This window comes from Thamnophis elegans, chromosome 7 (assembly GCF_009769535.1).
Source record: "Thamnophis elegans isolate rThaEle1 chromosome 7, rThaEle1.pri, whole genome shotgun sequence".
Taxonomy (NCBI): Eukaryota; Metazoa; Chordata; class Lepidosauria; order Squamata; family Colubridae; genus Thamnophis; species Thamnophis elegans.
Genome location: NC_045547.1, coordinates 75,483,254 through 75,507,203, shown reverse-complemented (window position 1 = coordinate 75,507,203; position 23,950 = coordinate 75,483,254). Strand labels below are relative to the sequence as shown.

The following is a 23,950-nucleotide window of genomic DNA, read 5'->3' as shown; positions in this document are numbered from 1 at the left end:
GCCTGAGCCTTGGACCAGTTGGGAGGGGACAAGGGAGTGTGAGCCTGAGATCAGCAGTGAATTGTTCCTGGATGCCCGGCACCGAAGAGCTGCTAGGCATCAGGAACAGTTGTGCAAGTACAGGAGGTAATTGCACTCAGCTGGTGGTCATTAGGCTCCTCTCCAGACTATAAAAAGCCTGCTTGTGCACACGCCCCTCTTGCAGAAGTCAACGCATTGATTAAAAGTTGGAGAACTTTTGGAACTAGCTTGGCAGGCTGGATTTCTGCCAAGGTTTGTCTGAGTTGCTGCCAAGGTCCTTATCTGTTTGTTATGCTTCGCTTTCAGCCACCGAGATTTTGGTTTCTTGCTATTAAAGTGCATTCCAGTTAAGCTTGTCTTGGCATTCGTTACTGGACGGAGGAGAACACAGATATATATTTGGATCTCAGTTCTCCTTATACATTGGGATTAAGACCCAGTACAAAGTTTGCTAAAGGCTACCTCTGTTAATCTGATATTTTGTTTAATTGAGAGATGGCAACTTCTGAGTCACAAGCAGCCTTCTGTCCTTTTAGAGACCATTGAAACCAACTCTGGTCACATTTGCTAAAAAAATAAGGGCATCATAATGAAGTGAGGAATAGCTCTATATTTTAGGTATGCCTTAAACTAGGGTTAAACCTGGGCTCCTGGGCTCCAAGACCACCGCAGATGGGGACTGCAACCAAGAAGTTAAAAGACGCTTGCTCCTGGGGAGGAAAGCTATGGCAAATGTAGACAGCATACTAAAAAGCAGAGAAAGCACCCTGCCAACAAAAGTGGGTATAGCCAAGGCTGTGGTTTTCCCAGTTGCAATGGATGGTTGTGAAAGTTGGACCATAAGAAAGGCTGAGCGCCAAAGAATGGAGGCCTTTGAACTCTGGTGCTGGAGAAGACTCCTGCGAGTCCCTTGGACTGCAAGGCCATCCAACCGGTCAGTCCTAGAGGAGATCAGTCCTGACTGCTCTTTAGAAGGTCAGATCTTGAAGATGAAACTCAAATACTTTGGCCACCTCATGAGAAGGAAGGACTCATTGGAGAAGAGCCTCATGCTGGGAAAGATGGAGGGCAAAAGAAGAAGGGGACGACAGAATGAGGTGGCTGGATGGAATCACCGAAGCGGTCAGCGTGAACTTAAATGGACTCTGGGGGATGGCAGAGGACAGTAAGGCCTGGAGGAACGTTGTCCATGGGGCTGTGATGGGTCGTACACGACTTCGCAACTAACAACAACAAGTTAAACTAGTCAGAATACTGGTTGAAAACAAATATTGCCACTTCTCAAGTTCCCAGAAACAGTCTGTCCTGCTCATATGTGCAAATTAGTTTCACACATTTGGCTCTCCATCCACCCAAAATTAGTTCCCCTTGCATCCTATAAATATTCGCAGACTGCTTGGTGAAATTGACCTATATTTATGTAATGCATTTCCTGTTATAATAACCATTCAAAATTATGATAATCCCCAACCAAAGAGGCAGGGGGAGACGTTCTCCAATTGAATTTGCGGCTTGAGAATTATAGTACTTAAAGGCCAAGCGAGGTAACTGGTTTATTCTATCCCTCCAATTTTAAGCAACTGCTTCCATTTAGAGCCACTTAAGGTTCAAAGCATCATTTAAATAAGATGAATGACGCAGTATGTTGAGCAGGAGATGACTGTAATTTCAAAGAAAGTATGGATCAATCTGGTTTATAGGGCTGCAAAGATCAACTTCATGCTATTGTAATCAATACTGAGATTATGTGTCCATGGTTAGGAATTCACTAATATAGCAATAGCAATAGCAGTTAGACATATACCGCTTCATAGGGCTTTCAGCCCTCTCTAAGCGGTTTACAGAGTCAGCATATCGCCCCCACAATCTGGGTCCTCATTTTACCCACCTCGGAAAGATGGAAGGCTGAGTCAACCCTGAGCCGGTGAGATTTGAACCACTGAATGGCAGATAGCAGTCAGTTGAAGTGGCCTGCAGTACTGCACTCTACCCACTGCGCCACCTCAGCTCTCGCCAATATCCTTTATCAACTTGGCAAAACAATACAAGGAGATACAGTAAGACCTTGGTACTCAACTGCTTTGAAACTCATCGAACTTGGTATTCAACGCATTTTGACATGAAAATTTTGCCCCAGTACTCCTTGTTTGGTACTCGACACACAAGATAGAACTTATTGGTGTTGGCTGCTTCATGACTCACTATTATTCCTTATGGGAAAACATTGTTTAGTACTCAACATTTTTGGTGCTCATCACCCCCTCCCGGATTTAATTAACGATGTGTACCGAAAGTACAAGTAGTCCTTGACTTATGAGTACAATTGAGTGCCAAATTTCTGTAGTTAAGTGACACATTTATTGAGTTTTGCCCCATTTTACGACTTTTTTTTTTGGCCACGGTTAAGTGAATGACTATAGCTGATAACTTAGTAACCCAGTTGTGACATGAATCTGGTTGATTTGATTTTGCTTGTCAAAAGATCGCAGAGGGGGATCACATGACCCCGGGACACAGCAACCGCCATGGGTCAGTGGCCAAGCCACTTGAACTGCTGTAAGTCGAGGACTACCTGTATAAGTAAGAAGCTGAATGTGGTTTTTTTCCCCCGTTTTTAAAGGTAAAAATGTTGAACAAAAACTATTTTTTTTAAAAAAAAAAGCTGAATGCAAGTGTGGAGGATACAATTGTTGATCCTGTTGTATTTCATATCTCTGCTGGCTTCTGATCGATGTGTGGGGAACAATTCAAAGGATGCCTTTCAATGCTAAGACATTTAGACATTTTAGACATTTATTACGATTTATAGGCCGCCCTTCTCCCTGAGGGGACTCAGGGTGGCTTACAATCACGGGAAGGGGATGCAATAATACAAGACAAACAGTGAGTAAACAAGATAGATAATAAAACACCAACTTGCATTCAACAGTCAACTAACACTCGGGCGGGTAATTTAAAAACTTATCCCCAGGCCTGCTGGGAGAGCCAGGTCTTAAGGGCCGTGCGGAAGGTCTGGATGGTGGTGAGGGTACGAATCTCAACGGGGAGATCGTTCCACAGGGTCGGAGCTGCAACAGAAAAGGCTCTCCTCCGTGTAGTCGCCAGTCGACATTGACTGGCAGATGGAATCCGGAGGAGGCCCAATCTGTGCGATCTAATCGGTCGAAGGGAGGTAATCGGCAGAAGGCGGTCTCTCAAGTACCCAGATCCACTACCATGGAGTGCTTTAAAGGTGGTCATCAATACCCTGAAGCGCACCCGGAGATCGACAGGTAGCCAGTGCAGCTCGCGGAGGATGGGTGTAATGTGGGCGAACCGCGGTGCGCCCACTATCACTCGCGCGGCTGCATTCTGGACTAACTGCAGTCGCCGGATGCACTTCAAGGGCAACCCCATGTAGAGCCCATTGCAGTATTCCAGCCTAGAGATCACAAGGGCTCGAGTGACTGTTGTGAGAGCCTCCTGGTTCAGGTAGGGCCGTAACTGGCGGACCAGGCGAACCTGGGCAAATGCCCCCCTGGTCACAGCCGACAACTGATGGTTAAAAGTCAGCTGTGGATCCAGGAGGACTCCTAGATTACGGACCCTATCTGAGGGGTATAAAATTTGACCCCCCAGCCTGAGTGTTGGGATGTCAGCCAAATTGTTGGGAGGGAAACACAACAGCCACTCGGTCTTGTCCGGGTTGAGCACCAGTTTGTTAGCGCTCATCCAGTCCTTAACAGCCTCAAGGCCCCGGCTCATCACGTCCACCGCTTCATTGAGTTGGCACGGGGCGGACAGATACAGTTGAGTATCGTCCGCATATTGATGGTATTTTATCCCGTGCCTCCGGATGATCTCGCCCAGCGGTTTCATGTAAATGTTAAATAGTAGGGGGGATAAGACCGAACCCTGCGGCACCCCATATGTTAGGGGCCTCAGGGACGATCTCTGCCCCCCGACCAACACCGACTGCGACCTGTCCGAGAGGTAGGAGGAGAACCACTGCAAAACAGTGCCTCCCACCCCCACCTCCCGCAGTCGTCGCAGAAGGATACCATGGTCGATGGTATCGAAAGCCGCTGAGAGGTCAAGGAGAACCAGGATGGACGCATGGCCTCCATCTCTGGCCCTCCAGAGATCATCGGTCAATGCGACCAAAGCGGTTTCAGTGCTGTAACCGGGTCTGAAGCCGGACTGGAAGGGGTCAAGATAGCTAGCTTCCTCCAAGGCCCGTTGAAGCTGGAAGGCCACCACCTTCTCGACAACCTTCCCAATAAAGGGGAGGTTGGAGACAGGACGGTAGTTGTTTAAAATGGCTGGATCCAAGGATGGTTTCTTCAGGAGGGGTCTCGCCACCGCCGTCTTAAGTGTGGCGGGGAAGTGCCCCTCCCGAAGGGAGGCGGTCACGACCGCCTGGATCCAGCCATGTGTCACCTCCCTGCTGTTGGCAACCAGCCAGGAGGGACACGGGTCCAGAATACAGGTGGAGGCACTTACAGCTCGAATGGCCTTGTCCACATCCCCAGAGGCAACATCCTGGAACTCAACCCAGAGATGGTTTGCCAAGTAATCCCCCTGTGTCTCGGCTGGATCTACGGCGGTGGAGTCCAAGTCCGAACGAAACCGAGCAACTTTGTCCGCCAAGAATTGTCACTCGTCACATAATTTCTCTTCAGCTCCAAATTTGGACCACATTTGTCTTTAAGGTGCCACTTACTCTTTTCTGCTCCTTGATGTATTCCATCAGTTCTTCCCTTGTTTGCTTCACAGCTTCTTCCACAGCTCTCTCACTTTTCCTTTGTTCTTCTAGAATTGCTAATTTCACTATTTCCTAATATGTTAAGGGAGGGAGGGAGAGAGGGAGGGAGGGAGGGAGGGAGAGGGAGAGAGGGAGAAGGAGAGAGGGGAGAGGGAGAAGGAGAGAGAGAGGGAGGAGAGAGAGGGGGAGGGATGGAGAGAGAGGGAGAGGGGGAGATAGAGACAGAAGGAGAGAGGAAGAGGGAGAGAGAAGGAGAGGGGAAGAGGGAAAGAGAGAAAGGAGAGAGAGAGGGAGAAGGAGAGAGAGAGAGAAGGAGAGAGAGAGGGAGAGGTGGGAAGGGAGGGAGAGAGGGAGGGAGAGGGGGAAAGGGAGAGAGAGAAAGGAGAGAGAGAGGGAGAAGGAGAGAGAGAGAGAAGGAGAGAGAGAGGGAGAGGTGGGAAGGGAGGGAGAGAGGGAGGGAGAGGGGGAAAGGGAGAGAGAGAAAGGAGAGAGAGAGGGAGGAGAGAGATAGGAAGAGAGGGGGAGGGAGGGAGAGAGAGGGAGAAGGAGAGAGGGAGAAGGAGGGAGAGGGAGAGAGGGGGAGGGAGAGAGGGAGGGAGAGAGAGGAAGAGGGGGAGAGGGGGAGAGAGAAAGGAGAGAGGGAGAGAGGAGGAGAGAGAGGGGGAGGGAGGGACAGAGGGAGGAAGAGAGAAGGAATATTATTAGGATAATAATGTACTTATTTTGCTTCAACATTTTCAGCACCGCACATACTACCTCAGTGTGTGAAGAGCATTTGGAAACTTCAATGGGTACAGAATGAGGATGCATGGATAGAAATAATATTTAGGGTGCCCAATAGTACTGTGCAGTGCTTTCTGGTTATAATGTCTGCATACAGCAATAGCAATAGAAGTTAGACTTATATAGCGCTTCATAGGGCTTTCAGCCCTCTCTAAGCGGTTTACAGAGTCAGCTTATCGCCCCCACAGTCTAGGTCCTCATTTCACCCACCTCGGAAGGATGGAAGGCTGAGTCAACCTTGAGCCGGTGAGATTTGAACCGCTGAACTGCAGATAGCAGTCAGCTGAAGTGGCCTGCAGTACTGCACCATAACCACTGCGCCACGTCGGCTCTACAATCAACAATCTAGGTCCTCATTTTTATTCGTCTCGAAGGCTGGAAGGCTGAGTCAACTTTGAGCCATGTCAGGATCGAACTCCTGGCTGTGGGCAGAGTTAGCCTGCAATATTGCCTTCCAACCACTGCGCCACCAAGGTGGGAAATGGTGACAGATGCACCAGAGTATAAGACGCACCAAGGTTTTGAAGAGGGAAATTTAAAAAAAAGGTTTTGCACTCTGCAACCCCCCCCCAAAACAGCCCGTTTTTCATGAAAACATCCCGTTTTTTTTTTAAGGGCATGAATACCCTTTAGGAGTCTTATAGAGTACTCCTGAGGGCTGGGGGGGGGGAAATTGAGCCCAAAAAGCCCGTTTTTCACTCATTTCGGCCCTCCCCAGCCCCCAGGAACACTCTGAAAGCCTCCTAAAGGCTCCGCACGGCCATTTTTGCAAAGGGGGTAGGGTTTCAGGAGGCCAAAAATGCTGTATTCAGTGTATAAGACGCACTCAGATTTTCACCCTCTTTTTTGAGGGAAAAAAAGGTGCATCTTATACTCCGAAAAATATGGTAAGATGCAAAATAGAAGGTGTTGATGGGGTTGGGGACCAGGACAACACTTTGTTCACAAAAGAAGTGGAAATATGTAACATAAAATAAATAAAAAAAACTTTGTTTGAAAAAAAAAGAAGAAACAAAAACACAAGTTAGGCACCACAGCTCTGAAGACGGAACAAAGAAAATGCAGCTGTGGCGAACCATCAGGCAGCACCTGTCAATGTTTGTACAGCTTCTGGGTTGGTTCTAATTCCTGTAATCACAGGGATTTCTTGACCATGATTACCCCAAGAATAAAGGATCATCATCCCATGATTTGCGCGCATGCATATTGATTATTTCTTAAAATGCAGTGCAAGCAGTTTGCAGGATGAATGGGGAAAATTCACCGGTGAGCTCATAAAGGTGCAAAACAAAAGAAACGTGTGAAGAAACGGGATCAGCGGGAAAGCTGAAAATCTGGGCTCTAAGCTGCGAAGGAGGAGGTGACAGGAAGGAGGAGATCTCTCAGAGAATGGCTTCATTTCTGCAAGCTCAACAGTTTTCGGAAAGGCTGATGACAGAAGGCACAGTTGGAGGAATACCAAGGACAGCCGTTTCTAGGGAAGGGTTCTACCTAGGCTTCCCCAAAAAGCATGAAGCAGATTCCTGGTCCCGACAAAACCCCTTTTATTAAACGAATGTGAATTCCTCTCATTCGCATTCAGCAAAGGCCTGGCAAGCAGTCTTTCAAAGGCGAATTTAATAAATCGAGTAAGGCTCGATTACTGCAACGCACTCTACATGGGGCTGCCCTTGAAGAGTGTTCGGAGACTACAGTTGGTCCAGAATGCAGCCGCGCGAGCGATATCGGGTGTACCCCGGTACACCCATGTTACACCTATCCTCCGCGAGCTGCCCTGGCTCCCTATTGGTCTCCGGATGTGCTACAAAGTGCTGGTGATTATCTTTAAAGCCCTACATGGCATTGGACCTGGATATCTGAGAGACCGTCTCCTGCTACACACCTCCCAACGTCCGATAAGAACCCACAGGCTAGGCCTCCTCCAGGTGCCATCGACCGGACAATGCCGACTGGCAACCACTCGGGGGAGAGCCTTTTCTGTAGCTGCTCCGGCTCTGTGGAACGAGCTACCAGCAGAGATCCGGACCCTTCCCACCCTCGTGGCCTTCCAAAAAGCCACCAAAACCTAGTTGTTCCGACAGGCCTGGGATTGCTGATTTTTAAATCAGTTCCAACCCCCAGTTAAACCAAATGTATGTTGTGTTTTTTAAATTGTTTGTATTCTTTCCCCTATGTGTTATTTTATTTCATTTCGTATTTGTAAGCCGCCCAGAGTCCCCCGGGATTGGTCGGCATATAAACTCATTAAATTGCGAAATTGCGAATTGCGACCACAGACCTCAACTAGCTTGGAAAGCTGCCATGTAAGTATTGTCCAAATGAGGTGCTGTGCAAGGAAAGGCTGGGCACAGAGTCTCTGAGATTCACGGACAGATTTTCACACTCCTGAAACGAATGAACAAACGAATTGTTTCCTGCAAAAGCCCCCTCCCCTTTCACTCCTCTTTTATTCCCTATGGGAGGCGCCATTCACTGTCCACCTGTGGCTTTACTCCCAAGTCGACCCTGATTTCTTAGCTGTTCTTTTCTCCTGGCAGCTCTGCGCATGCGCACACTGGGAACAGGCTCCAGCTGCTTCCTCTGCCTCGTTGCTGTCCAGCTCCGAAGGCAGCTGAGAACTTTCAGATGGCCTTGGCCCCATCTCTGCCTCCGACAGAGATCACTCATCAGAGCCTTCCCCAGACCCCATGTTCCTCCCCAACCTCCTCATGGATTGAATTTGCTGCCAGCTCTGCTGGCCGCTCGTGGGCCACAACACCTTCTGACAAGCGAAGCCAATACGGAAGCCAGATTCACTTAAGAACTGGGTTACTAATTGAACTGCAGTGATTCACTTAACAACCATGGCAAGAAAGGTCGTAAAATGGGGCGAAATCCGCTTAACAATTGTCTCTCTCAGCAACAGAAATTTGGGGCTCAACTGCAGTTGTAAATTGAGGACTGTTTGTATTTTTTTAGAGAGACTTTCAATTTAGTATTAGTATTAGTATTAGTATTAGTATTAGTATTTAATGAATTTATAGGCCGCCCAATCCCGAAGGACTCCGGGCGGCTTACAGAAAATACATTTTACAGAATAAAGAATTAAAAAGAAAACAGAGAAAGACAAATTAAAAAAAAAACCACATCATGCACTCAGTCTGGTCGGGGCTGGACCTCAGTCAAGAGGTCAACAGCCCCAGGCCTGCCGGAATAGCCAGGTTTTGATAGCCTTTCGGAAGGCCATGAGAGTGGGTAGGGTCCGGATCTCTGGGGGTAGTTCATTCCATAGGGTCGGAGCGGCTACAGAGAAGGCCCTCCCCCGGGGAGCCACCAGCCGACATTGTCTGGTTGACGGCACCTGGAGAAGGCCCACCTTGTGCGATCTTATCGGCCGTTGGGAGGTATGCGGCAGAAGACGGTCTCGCAGATATCCAGGTCCAAGGCCATGTAGGGCTTTAAAGGTAATAACCAGCACCTTGAATCGCGATCGGAGACCGATAGGAAGCCAGTGCAGTTTGCGGAGGATAGGTGTAACGTGGATGTATCTTGGTACACCCAGTATCGCTCGCGCAATTTGTTGCTTTATTTGTTCGTTTTCCCCCATTTGCTCACATTACTTGGGACCTCTTGTAGATCCTTCTTGTTCCAAAAGTTATACATTATAAAAACAATCCCAGTTGATATTTTCTGAGAAATTGCACTGGTCTAAATATAACTGCCCATTTACTTCTTTTTTTTTTTAAGGGAGTATTGTTGTTCTTGCTGAATTAGGAGGTAGACGGTTTCCAACATCTGCATCTTATGTAATTTTATACCGTACAGATGGAGTAAACTTTTAATATATACAAACAATAAGAAAAAGGGATTAGAGTTCTTTGGGTGCTCCGCTGTGTTCTTTCCAGGGAGCGGCACACAAATGGTTTGAATTAAAAACAACCAAGTCGAAGGAGGAAGAATCCACAAATGATTTATTCCAACAGTGCAAAATATTGGCTTTTGTCTTGAAAAGGCCCGCGTCGAATCTAAGCAAGGTGCTAAAAATAGAACAGGAACGGCAGGACTTCACCCATCCTGGCTGCACAGCAGGAAACCGGCCATCGCAAAGACTTTTTCTCTCTATCTGGTATCAAAATCATGAAACGGTCGAGGGAACGCCGTCATACTGTTGCAATCAAGGACGCTTCTTATTTTAGGAAGGGAAGTTTTCTTTCAACTTTATTGCATTCCAGAAGGACGAAGGAGACGATCAAAGGCTTTCCCTGGGAAATAAAGCCGGCTTCGTTTCATCCTTTGCTCTGATCCACCTGGATCACATATGTTTCAAAATGGAAATTGCAGCAAAAGGAACAGACAGCCTTTGGGATTTATAACTTAAAACCGTTCTGCTGCTGCAGATGCTGCTCTCCAAAATCTTGTATTTTCGTCTCCATCACTGGAGGTTTTTTAAGAAGAGCATCAGGGTTTCACTTATCTGAAATGGTATAGGTTCTCCTGCTTGATCAGGGGGCTGGACTAGAAGACCTCCAAGGTCCCTTCCAGCTCATTCTATCCTTACATTCTTAGCATGGATCCTATCCTATCCTATCCATCCTCCACCTTGCCCTGCCCTGCCCTATGGCAATCTAATATAATTTATCTTTGTCATCTTTATTTCTCCCAATAATTTATTTTTCCCTTTATTTTCAGTTTAATGATACCAAATTATTTACAGAATAGAATAGAATAGAGTATAGAATAGAATAGAGAACAGAACAGAATAGAATAGAGAATAGAATATAGAATAGAATAGAGAACAGAATATAGAATAGAATAGAATATAGAATAGAATATAGAATAGAATAGAGTAGAATAGAATATAGAATAGAACAGAACAGAATGTAGAATAGAATAGAATAGAATATAGAATAGAATAGAATATAGAATAGAGTAGAATAGAATAGAGAATAGAACAGAACAGAACAGAATATAGAATAGAATAGAATAGAATATAGAATAGAATAGAGTAGAATAGAATATAGAATAGAATAGAATATAGAATAGAATAGAATATAGAATAGAATAGAATATAGAATAGAGTAGAACAGAATAGAGAATAGTATAGAAGAGAATAGAATATAGAATAGAATAGAATATAGAATAGAACAGAATATAGAATAGAATATAGAATAGAATAGAGTAGAATAGAATAGAGAATAGTATAGAAGAGAAGAGAATATAGAATAGATTAGAATATAGAATAGAATAGAATAGAATAACTTTATTGTCACTTTGAATGTACACTAATTGCCATACATTAAAAATGAAATTTCATTGCACACAACTCTTAAAGTTCAACCACTTCCAATTTTTCACTACATAAACATGACAAGATACATACATACATACATACATACATACATACATACATACATACATACATACTTATGTATATATCCACATATATGACACAGAGAAACAACACAGCCTAGTTCAGACGTATACATGTTTATGCGGGGAAAAACGAATCTTGTAGTTTACCAGACAGATGGCAAAGAGAACAAACTGTTACAGAATCTGGTAGTCATGCTAGAATCTTTAGAGAAAGTACGGTGGGTTTTTTTTTTTTTTGTTTCAATAGGGAAAAGTTGATGCAGAAATTTTAAGAGTTGATACGATTTTACATGTTTGCCATTTCAAATGTCAAACTTTTTAACAATGATAGCTAACTCTGTTAGCTAACAGCTAACAATAACAACTACATTTATTCATAGCAAGTGAGTTTGGATCTGTTGGTCCTGAGCAAACAGAGAGGGTCCCAGCTTTGTTTCTTGAGAAGTGGATCTCTGCTCTTCCTGGTTGATGAAAGTCATTCTCTGTCGTCTCCTTCTTTTGCCCTCAATCGTTCCCAGCATGAGGCTCTTCTCCAGTGAGTCCTTCCTTCTCATTAGGTGGCCAAAGGATTTGAGTTTCATCTTCAGGATCTGGCCTTCTAAAGAGCAGCCAGGGTTGATCTCCTCTAGGACTGACCAGTTTGACTGCCTTGCAGTCCAAGGGACTCGCAGGAGTCTTCTCCAGCACCAGAGTTCAAAGGCCTCCATTCTTTGGCGCTCAGCCTTTCTTATGGTCCAACTTTCACAGCCATCCATTGCAACTGGGAAAACCACAGTCTTGACTATATGCTCTTTTGTTAGCAGGCTGATGTCTCTGCTTTTTAGTATGCTGTCTAGATTTGCCATAGCTTTCCTCCCCAGGAGCAAGCGCCAGGATTACCCAGAGTCTACCCAATTCAGGCCTGGCTGTAAAACTGAGACCAAGCTGACTGCTATTACAGATGAGATGAAGTAATCAGCTTTCCAGGTCCTTCTCCATCTCTCAGCAGCTTTTAATAACAGCTTTCTCAACTGCTTTTAGGACTGAGAATAGGGATGCTATTTTGCACTAATTCTCCTCCTTCTTCTGTAGGAGACAGACTCTCTCTTCCAAAAAGAAGTATTTTACTTCATGATCACCCAAATTTTATAGATTTGAACAAAATGCTAAGATACAGAGACTTAATTGATAGGTAGGGAAATTTAAAAACAATTGAAGAATTGGCAGATCAGAACATGAAAGTTGACTGGCTAACTTACCTCCATATCAAAACTAAATACAATAAAGGTACTAAATTATATGACATCGAAACAGAACCACACAAATTGGATAAAATTATTCAAAGCTCAGATAGAAAGATGATAGGGAGAATATATAAATTCCTCCTGAAGTATCAAATGGAAGAGGAAATTGTGAAAGAACAAATGATAAAATGGGTGTAGAACTTTGGCTATAATATTGAATTAGACAAATGGAAAAAAATTTGGGGAATAAACTTAAAAATGACACTATCAGTCGCATACAAGGCAAACCAGTACAAAATGTTTTATAGATGGCACCTGACACCAACAAGGTTAGCTAAAATCTTAACAAATACCTCCCCAAAATGTTGGAAATGTGAATCAATACACGGAATATATTACCATTTATGGGGGACTTGTGAGGAGGCTAAATTTTTTTGGAAAAGGATCAAAAATTGGCTGGAGGCAATAACAGGAGTTAAAATAGTATGGAAACCTGAAGTTTTTTTTATTAGGAATAATGTCTGCGAAATACAAAAAGAAATCCAGTATTTAATACTAAATATAATTATGGTGGCAAGGATTACCTTTGCCCAGAAATGGAAAAACAAATTAATCCCAAGCGAAGATGAAATAATAAGAAAGTTTATGGACTGTGCCGAAATGGACAAACTAACAAAAGAAAGCCAGGGAAAAGAAGAATCAGAATTCTACCAGATATGGGCTAAATGGTATAGGTGGATGGAGAAAAGAAACAAGAATCAATGAAGGAATATAACAAAACTCAAAAAATAATAGTTATGAGTAAAATAAGAGGGTTAAGAATGGTGAAATCCAAATGAAAAACAATAGAAGGGGAAATAATATAAGGTGAGCGGTATCGATTGATAATTGCTATTATAAAGAACAGGAAGTTCCTGTTCGCATTGTATTGTATAAATGTGGTGTACGTCTAAATTTTGTGTTTGTGTATTTTACATGTTTGTTAATAAAAATCTTTAAAAAAAAAAAAGGTCATGATAAACAGTTAATTACAAAAGAGGGGTTTCATTCGGCCTCTTCTTGGTGTCTTAATTCTCCCCCACTGTTAGAAAAATCCGCAGCGGATTAAGGGAATCTTTCTAAGAGCTGTTGACATCCAAGCTTGGAGGATTTCAAATATTAGAAGGTCTGTTCCCATCAGGAGCGTTGACAGTATGAGCCCAAAGCCTTCAAAATGAAAGATTTCAGCCACTTTTCAACAACTGTTTGAACTAAGCATGTTATCTTCCCCACGAAATGAAGAGATTATCTCATAACATGACAAGTTACTCTTTTATAGGGAGCCCTGGATTAAAATCACTTTCCATTAAAGGGGCGGCCATATACATTTGATGAACGAATGCAACAGATAAACAATTGGCCATTATCCAGTGGAGATTCAAGAGGCTTTAACTGCAGAAGAAATATCCTTTTACTATAACTGTTATTCTAAGAATTTAGAACAGCTGGCTCGCTACCAAACTATATTCTCGGATTCTATGTTGCTAATCCTATTCCAAACAAAATGTAGCAGTGAACACAAGACGTTGTGCATTTGCAGAAAATCTAGATCTGATAAAAGAAGATTTGTAGCTCAGGGTTGAAATGAGGGCTCCTTAGTGCTCTCTGAGCTTGGTGGTTTCCTTGAAGACATTTCATTGCTAAACTACCCTATTTTTCGGAGTATAAGACATACCAAGGTTTTGAAGAGGCAAATTAAAAAAAAAAACGTTTTTGCACTCTGCAAACCTCCCCAAAACAGCCTGTTTTTCTTCAGGATGGGCCTTCTCCGGGTGCCGTCGACTAGACAATGTCATCTGGCGGCTCCTCAGGGGAGGGCCTTCTCTGTAGCTGCCCCGGCCCTTTGCAACGATCTACCCCCAGAGATTCGGACCCTGCCCTCTCTCTCGGCCTTCTGTAAGTCTACTAAGACCTGGCTATTCCGGCAGGCCTGGGGCTATTGACCTCTTGACTGAGGTCCAGCCCCACTAAGACTGAGTGCATGATGTGTTTTTTAACTTGCTTTCTTCTCTATTTTATATTTTCTGTATTCTTTTTAGAGTTTGTTCTTATGTAAGCCGCCCGGAGTCCTTCGGGATTGGGCGGCATATAAATTCGTTAACTTTACAATTTAAAATTTAAAAAAAGAGGGCATGAATACCCTTTAGGAGGCTTGAGGACAGCTCTCCTGGGGGAGTGGAGGGGGCCAAAGACGAGCAAAAACGGGCCTGTTTTTGTCAATAAAAGGGCATGGATAGCCTTTAGGAGGCTTATAGAGAGCTCCTGGGGGTTGGGGGAGGGAAATTGAGCTAAAACCGCCTGTTTTTTCCTCATTTTTGCCCTCCCCAGCCCCCAGGAGCACCCTCAAAGCCTCCTAAAGGCTATGCAGGGCCATTTTTGCAAAGTGGGTGGGGTTTCAGGAGGCAAAAAAATGCTGTATTCAGTGTATAAGACGCACTGAGATTTTCAGCCTCTTTTTTCAGGGAAAAGGTGCGTCTTATACTCTGAAAAATATGGTAATATGAATAATAGATGATGTAAAGGAGGGGGCAGGACAACACGTTGTTCACAAAAGAAGTTAAAATATGTAACAAAAAATAAATAAATAACTTTCTTTGAAAAGAAAAGAAGAAACAAAAACACACGCTAGGCGCCACAGCCCTGAAGACTGAACAAAGAAAAATATGGTAGGTAACATCATCAGTGTTAGTAAGGGAGTAGGGCTTGCTGTCAGTTTATAAATAAACCCCAGTCCTTACTAGCACTGATGATGGTATCTAGTTTGGGTAACAAAACGTTTTCAACCAAGGTCAGAAAGCATCCAGGAAACCCCTCAATCTACATCTTGGTTTATCTTATAGCCTCTCAATACCAAGAAATCTATATGTGTGGCAAATATTTCTGGTCACAAGTCTAGCAAAAGTTCAGGATGGATCTAGTTGTGAGTAGTCTACACATTGGTCTATATGTTCCACAGTCCATATATCACTCCCTCAACCTCCCAAGCCCAAGGGTGTCAAACTAAAGGCCCACGGGCCGGATCCGGCCCACGGGATGCTTAAATCTGGCTCATGGGACCGCCCTGTATTTAGTAAAGGACTGGCCTGCAGTGCCTCTGCTAGTAAAAATTGGGACCCGTTTTCAGCCGTGACTGTCTCCTGCAGCCCTCTGTCAGTGAAAATGGAGCTTGGGAGGGCAGCACGCGGCTCCCCTGCACTCCGTTTTCACTGGCGGATGGCCAGCACAGCAAACTAAAAACAAAACACAAGGAGAAATGTTTCCTCTTTTGCATTTGAGCATCCGAAAGGGGATAGAAAAGGAGCAGAAAATGTAAGAGGAGAGACAAAGAAAAAGAAGGAGAGATGGAAGGAGAGCAAGGAAGGAAAAATAAGGAAAGGGGGGAAGGAAGAAGAAAGGAGAGTGAAGAGGGAAGGAAGGAAGGAAGGAAGGAAGGAAGGAAGGAAGGAAGGAAGGAAGATTATAATGAGAGTGAGGGAGGGTCTGAGGGACGTCCTTAGCGCTTGGCCATCACAGGTGCCCCCGACATGAGTGATGTTGAGCAGGCCTCGGCCACCACAGCCATGTCCGTGGCACGACAAAACCGCGCTCGACTAAAGCGCGCCCGATTAAATCGCGTCGCTGACGTCATCAACAGGGCGACAACAGCGAGCACGGAGAAAGAAGGGCGCTTTAAATAGCACTTTAAAAGCAAGCTGATTCAAGTTAAGGTAAGGTTAGGTTTAAGGTTAGGTTAAGGGTTAGGGTTAGGTTTAGGTTAGGTTAAGGGTTAGGATTAGGATTAGGATTAGGTTTAGGGTTAGGTTAAGGGTTAGGTTTAGGGTTAGGTTTAGGGTTAGGTTAAGGGTTAGGTTTAGGATTAGGTTTAGGGGGGCTTAGGTTTAAGTTTAGGGGTTAACTTTAGGTTTAGCGTTTACAGCGTCCTTCTGTCTCCGCGCTGTTGTCGCCCTGTGATGACGTCAGCTACGCGGTTTCGTCGAGCGCGCTTTAGTCGAACGCGGTTTTGTGGTGGAACCAGCCATGTCCATCATGGCCATGCCCACGCCAGCCTCCCAAGGTCAAACACAATCCTGATGTGGCCCTCAATGAAATTGAGTTTGATGCCACTGCCCAAACAAGCTATAGGGACATTATCTGTCCACCCTGACATGGATCCAATCCGACAGCCTCCAGCACCAGAGACCTAGTTCACTGCCAAAACCAAAATGCACTCAAGATATCAACCCACTCTCTCAACATCTTGGCACCACAGAGAGACAGCTGCAAGGATGGGTCAGGAGCGGGGGTGAAATTCAGCAGGTTCTGGAGAACCGGTAGTGGAAATTTTGAGTAGCTTGGAGAACCAGCAAGCATCACCTCTGGCTGGGCCCAGAGTGGGGAGGAAATGGAGATTTTGCAGTATCCTTCCCCTGGAGTGGGGAGAGGGAATGGAAATTTTACAGTATCCTTCCCTTGGAATGGGGAGGAATGGAGATTTTGCAGGATCCTTCCCTTGGAATGGGGAGAGAATAGAGATTTTATAGTATCCTTCCCTTGGAATGGGGAGGGAATGGAGATTTTGTAGTATCCTTCCCCTGGAATGGGGAGGGAATGGAGATTTTGTAGTATCCTTCCCCTGGAATGGGGAGAGAATGGAGATTTTGCAGTTTCCTTCCCCTGGAGTGGGGAGGAATGGAGATTTTACAGTATCCTTCCCCTGGAGTGGGGGGGGAATAGAGATTTTACAGTATCCTTCCCCTGGAGTGGGGAGAGAATGGAGATTTTGCAGTATCCTTCCCCTGGAGTGGGGGGGGGGATAGAGATTTTACAGTATCCTTCCCCTGGAGTGGGGAGAGAATGGAGATTTTGCAGTATCCTTCCCCTGGAGTGGGGAGGGAATGGAGATTTTGCAGTATCCTTCCCCTGGAGCGGGGAGATAATGGAGATTTTGCAGCATCCTTCCCCTGCCATGCCCACATGCCTACAGAACCGGTAGTAAAAAAAAATTGAATTTCACCACTGGTCAGGAGCACCAAACTTCTGGGACTTAGCTACCCATCTGTTCCTCCCTTCCTCTGCATAGGAATTTGGACAAACCCGAAACACACCACATACAATATATAGCGAGTGATAACCCAGAACATAAAATCCACTAACTTCTGAACTCTGCTTTTGCCGTCCCGCTGCTTCTTCTACCGCTTGGGCAATCTTCTCTCGATCTTTATTTCTCTCTGCTTGCCATAATTCTTTTTCTTGGTCATGCAGTTTTTTCATGTTTTCCCTTTCGGCTGTGACTGCTGCTAGGATGGCAGCCTGCAAATCCTCTTTTTCAACCTGCGGGCATCAAAACACAAGAGTCCAGGTGAAACGCGAACCTTTCCGCCGTTTAGGTCGGTCTCCAAAACGTTGCCCATAATTCCCTACAATGTCAAAGGTTGTTTGGAGAAAAGGCCCACAAGTTTATTTAAACTCATTCCGAAGACTGGGTTAATTCTGGAAACTGAAAACATTGTTCTCGATAACATTGGATTTACAGTTTCCATCTTTCTTTAAAACATTTTTCTATGAACACGGTCTTTATACTGGACTTTTCTGCTGAATGAAATGAACATCAGCCAAAGATTAGTTCCACTTACTGGGCTACAAAAACTATATTCTCTGGTCATACAGTATGATAGTCTTTTTCTTTCTAGCCACAAAATAACAGAGCAGGGACAGGAAATATTATTTTCAGCATGGCTACTGGGCATTATGTGGTAAGGCCAGGTAAGGAGAAGGGGACTGTTTCCCCTCATCTCGTGTCCTCACCTACATAAAAGAGAGAAGATGCCAAAGGTTGACAGGAGGCATGGCTGAGAGTTACCCCAGGACCAAGAAGTAAAATCTAACAACAGTGGCACAAGATAACAATAAATCTAATCTAATCTAATCTAATCTAATATAATATAATATATGTATGGTGTTGTGTCACAACATCTGGTATGCCCAAATATGGGAGGGAGCATACTGCTTCCCTTTTCTGTCTATCGACTCACTCTGGGAGCCATCCAGGCAGAAAGCCATTTTTTATGTTGCCTTATTTATCAGCACAAATGCAACACACACACACACACAGAAAATCATAACACAAAACAACACAACACAACATAATACAAACATAACATAACACAACGTAACGTAACAAAACATTAGTATAGTATAATATAACATAATACAACACAACATAACTTATTATATAATACATTGTGTGATATATATTTATGAACATATATTTATATTTATAAATTAATATATATTATAATTATATGTATTAATGCTATAATTAATACTTTCTTATTATATAATAATAAATATAATAATAAATATAGGGCATTGCATGCCAAAACAACTAAACACTGAGCTTTTCTGCATTGCCCTCCCTCTGCTAAATCCCTAATTCCCACAGCACTGTCTTACGTCTAAGGATATTTATCCATGTGGTAAGACTGTATTGCTATTATCCTTTTCATCCTTCCTATTTCCTTCTCGTATTGGTATCTTACGATGATATCACTATATTGTTTGTATCTAATGATTTATGAATGTATCTTATGACTTACAGTTGATCATTTTGTTGTTTGTATGTACACTGAGAGCTTAAAGGTTCCCCTCGCACATATGTGTTAGTCGTTCCCGACTCTAGGGGGAGGTGCTGATCTCCGTTTCAAAGCCGAAGAGCCATGGTTGTTCGAAGACGTCTCCGTGGTCATGTGGCTGGCATGACTAAATGCTGAAGAAGGTGCATGGAATGCTGTTACCTTCCCACCAAAGGTGGTTCCTATTTTTCTACTTGCGTTTTACATGCTTTCGAACTGCTAGGTTGGCAGAAGCTGGGATGAGTAACGGGAGCTCACTCCATTACGCAGCACTAGGGATTCAAACTGCCAAACTTTCTGATCGACAAATTCAGCATCTTAGGCACTGCGTCCCCAATAATATATAACTGAGAGCTTGTATATGTCCAATCACACTTGGCCAATAAAATAATTATTCTATTCTCCCCTCTCCTCTCCTTAGTCTAGTCTAATCTATATTCTATTCTATTCTCAAACTGAATTGGTTGCTCAAAATACTTTTTTTTCTTCTCAAAACATCCACCCCGTAAAGCTTTTCAGAGTTTATACCCCCCCCCCCGCAACTAAATGTCTCAATGCTTATTTGAATGATTGAAGGGAAACAGAAAAAAGTTTTTGCTTGCTTCTAGCACTTTACTTTTACTAATATGGTTTGATAACGGGTATCAAGAAGCACAAAAACCCAGCCGAACAGTAACAAAAAGGCCCTCTGATTAAGAACTCCAGATTCCAGATATTTACTTGGTGCAGTCCAGAGGTGGGTTCCTACCAGTTCGCACCTATTCGGTAGAACCGGTTCGTCAAATCTACCGAACCGGTTAGAAGAGGTTCCACCAGTGGACCCGGAAAGCAGGCCACCCCTACAGGAGAGGTCCCAAATTTTTTTGAAACCCACCACTGGTCCTTGGATAGGATTATTCTACACTATCATGCTCATATTTATAAAACTCAGTGCCTCTGTGAAAGGTAAGGATGACTACTGCGTTTGTGGTGCAATCAGAACATTGCGTGTGTTGAAGTTGTTTTTTAACGCAAACCAAAGATGCCTTTAAAAAAACAAGTTTACATCATATTCTTATGCATGCCAGGGCTGTGTGTGAGGTAATTTAAGGTGGTTCTGACAAGTGTCGTCGGCATCTTCATATCCGGTCACATGGGCAGCAAGCCACTCCCATCCGGTCACATGGGTGGCAAGCCACTCCCACAAAGGAGGCCACACCCACAGAGTAGGTTTGAACAATTTTTGAAACCCACCCTTCCAAAGGAAGAATATTTGCATACTAAGATACCTTTGCCGCTGTGGCCAATGCCTCCTTATTGCGTTGCCTTTCCTTCTCCATGCATTTCTCCAACATTTCCTGGAAACAAAGCAGAGTAGAAAAAGCATTACAGCCTATAAAAATCCCTTCCGAACCCTGGGTGTTCCCAGGAAGCCAGAGGTTTTGTCAGAATGATGAAAAGAGCCTCATAGCATCACGTGGCGCAACAACACAACCACGCAAGAGGCAGGGCTGGCGTCGCGACACCCGTTTGGTCCATCGCCTCGTTTCTCTCGCAAAACCTTTCGTCTTCCGAAGGAATTTTAGTTCGCTTTTTCTTTCTAGAATGCCCAGGCCTTCTTCAGACGGCGCTTCCATGCCTTCCAGATTTTGCTATCTGGAAAGGCCACAGCTGGCAAACCAGCTACCAGAACAGAATTTGGAGCTGGTTATCGATGATGCTCAAATCTGAAGCCAGCTGAAGTGAGAGACATGGAGCCCGTTTGTAGTTTAGGGATGAATCAGAGTAGGAAAATGGAGTTTGTTCCCTTCCTTTGACAAGCCAGAACTAGAAAATGTCCCTCTAGGAAATATTCTGGATTCTATTTCAGAATTTTACATGGATGAATACTAAACCCAGCTGTCCTGCCATGGAGTATTATTTTAAGGGCCACCAAAAATGAGGGGAGACCACAATAGATATGTTTGCTGTAATGTTTATTCACTTTTTAACCCCAATTCTATATTTATAAGGTAATTTTTGGGAGGTCCTTCGCCCTAGAAAGCCTAAAACTAATTGATATCACTTAAGGATGATTTAAGTAAATCTTGATTGATGAACTGAGGCTATCCTGCAGGGATAGATATACAACCTCTGCTCTTAAAAAGAAAACCAAAAGGAAGGAAAAGGGAATGAAATATAAAGGTGCAAAAATGTCTTAATGGTGGAAATAAATTGCACCATATTAACTGTCGCAACTCGGCATGTCTATTTCCTCTCTTACCTCAGGATGGAACTATGTCCCTTTCAGGACCTGTGGACTTCAACTCCCAGAATTCCTGTGACAGACCCATGGACTTCAACTCCCAGAATTCCTGAGCCAGCCATGGACTTCAACTCCCAGAATTCCTGAGCCAGCCATGGACTTCAACTCCCAGAATTCCTGAGCCAGATTCATGGACTTCAACTCCCAGAATGCTGGCTCAGGAATTCTGGGAGTTGAAGTCCACAGGTCCTACAAGGGCCATAGCGTTCCCCACCTCTGTCTTAGATAAACCCAATCTAAGGAAATCTATTTTTGTCCTTGAACCTTCTTCACTCCTCAGGGCCTTCTGTTTAGATGTTGCATCCTTGTGAAAGAAAATATGGTTTAACCTCTGAAAGACTCTTCCTGGTTCTCAACGGCACCTCTTTTTTGAAGCGGTGTAAGAGCTGCAGCCCTTCGATATGGACATGTCAGTGGTGGGTTATGGCCGATACGCCCCGGTATGGGCGTACCGGTTCCTGCTGGGAGCACCAGGTACCGTCCCGCTACGGTGCTTTAGAGGGCCCATCCACCCGCCCACCCTCCTTACCTGTATTTGACCCAACTGGGCCATTTGCGCACATGCATGCGGTGTACGGCACCTGCGTGACATTCTGCTGAGCAGCTGAAGCGTCGCAGGGCGGTGGTGCGCATGCATGCACAGCACACGTGCATGTGGTGGACGCCCAGCCCCGTCGCAGCGTACCGGTTGCGACAGGATCTGGAACCCACCATTGGGACACGTACCTTGTATTCCTGTGATTGTTGCAACATGCATTCTTGGGTTTTTTCTTCTAAGATTTTCCGCTCTTCTTCCAACATATCAAGCAGCCTTTGATGCTAAAGGAAGGAAGGAAGGAAGGAAGGGAGGGAGGGAGGGAGGGAGGGAGGAAAGGAAGGGGACGGGGAGGGAAAAGAGAAGGGAAGATGAGGGAAAGGGTGAGAAGGAAGGGAAGGGGAAAAGAAAAGAAAGGAAAGAAGGGAAGGAGAGAAGAAAAGGAAAGAAAAGAAAAGGAGGGAAGGGAAGGAGAAAGGGAAGGGAAGGGGAAAAGAAAGGAGGGAAGGGACGGGGAGAAGAAAGGAAAATAGAATAAAAGGAGGAAGGGAAGGGGAGAAGAAAATAAAAGGAGGGAAGGGAAGGAGAAAAGAAAGAAAAATAAAATAAAAGGAGGAAGGGAAGGGAAGAGGAGAAGAAAGAAAAATAAAATAAAAGGAGAAAGGGGAAAAGAAAAGGAGGGAAGAGAAATGGAGAAGAAAGGAAAATAAAAGGAGAAAGGGGAAAAGAAAAAAAGGAGGGAAGAGAAATAGAAAAGAAAGAAAAATCAAATAAAATGAGGAAGGGGAGAAGAAAAGAAAAGGAGGGAAGGGAATGAGAAAAGAAAGAAAAATAAAATAAAAGGAGAAAGGGAAGCGAAGAGAAGGAGAGAAGAAAGGAAAATAAAATAAAAGGAGAAAGGGAAGGAGAAAAGAAAAGGAAAGAAAAGGAGGGAAGGGAAGGAGAGAAGGAAAATAAAATAAAAGGAGGAAGGGGAGATTACATTTACATAAAAGGCAGACAACAACCCTTGTGACCTTCAAAGTTTATAACTGGTTTTATTCATGGATATCCGCTGGGATGGCAATGGGGGAAGTGACAATAACACAACATGTCATGGTATCGTCAGGCAGATGACAACAGGAAGGGCTTCAAGTCATTGTGGCTCAATCTGAGAGGTCTTTGTCTAGTAGACAAACTATACTTGAAAAGCAACGTGGAGTCCTTGATACACACAGTTTCCTCAAGGAACTGGTCCTCAAACTGACGGCCATCCTCAAGAAGGCCATCACGACTCAAGTAACAGTAGAAGGAAGGAGTTTTGAAAGTCAAAGAGGGACTCTGGGGAAATTTGGCTGAGGACAGACACAGAGATTTTGAAATCTATCATTTATATTTAGAAATCACCCGTCTCCCTCAGAAAGCGAACCTGGACTTTGTATACAAATAGATATAAAAAGGGGAAAAAAAAGCTTTATACGCATATTAAAAAATAACTTAAAAAACAGGAATAAAATGATTAAATTTCCAAAAGGAAGGGAGCGGTTTCAGGATGCTAAACAGCCCCATGGCTGCGTACTTGTCTGTGGGCCCCAAATGAGTCAGAATAACCCTTAAAACAAAACAATATCTAGTGAGGATCCTCTAGACCAGGGTGTCAAACTGGCGGCCCGCGGGCCGGATGGGTCATGTACAGGCCACGCCCACCCCAGCTCCGCGAAGGGGAAAAACGTAGCGAGTTTGACACCCGTGCTCTAGATCCACTCAAAATCTTAGCAACTCTCCTCCAAAGTTCCCAACCTTCAAAGGTTCATAATTTCACAATTTCCTGTCTCCTTCCAACCATCTCATGGTCTCCTCTCTCTCAGAAAGAAGGAAAACCAACAAGGGATGAAGGGGCAAGGAGTTAAAGACATGGAGGCGCCCAGATCATGGCCCAAAACCTTTTGTTATAGATTCTGTAACAGAAGGGCTGGATAGCTGGAAAGATTCATTAGAGAGTTTATCCAATATGATAATTTTGGAACATTTATATACTGTAAGAGGGGAACATATATATATCTGAAAATGATTATTTTCAAAGATATCGAATTATGGATGGATCAATAAGATAATTCCTAGTAAAGAGAGCTCCTTTTCTTTTTTTTCTGATACATTCAGCCTGTAAGATCTTCCATTTACAACAATCTTGTTCATCAGCACTGATGACTTATCCCCCCCCCCACTTCCAAATTGCAGACAATAAGACTTCCGTTGGGAAGCTGTCCCATAAACTGAGCTCCTTTTGTGCAGTTTTTCATTGTTATAATCAAACTTCATGTCCTTCATCTACGACTTGAGGGTCCAATGTTTAAGCCTGGTGGAGATGGGGTTTGGGTC

The 23,950-nt window shown here is 44.2% G+C and overlaps 1 protein-coding gene across 1 annotated transcript in view; it reads right to left on the bottom strand.

The window, feature by feature from the left end:
* Positions 1-23,950, bottom strand: part of CCDC91 (coiled-coil domain containing 91) — a 116,676-nt gene that overhangs the window by 34,393 nt on the left and 58,333 nt on the right. Inside the window, 4 exon segments of the mRNA XM_032221545.1 lie at positions 4,724-4,837; positions 17,296-17,472; positions 20,042-20,110; positions 21,784-21,876. Coding sequence (XP_032077436.1) covers positions 4,724-4,837; positions 17,296-17,472; positions 20,042-20,110; positions 21,784-21,876 — 453 coding nt within the window.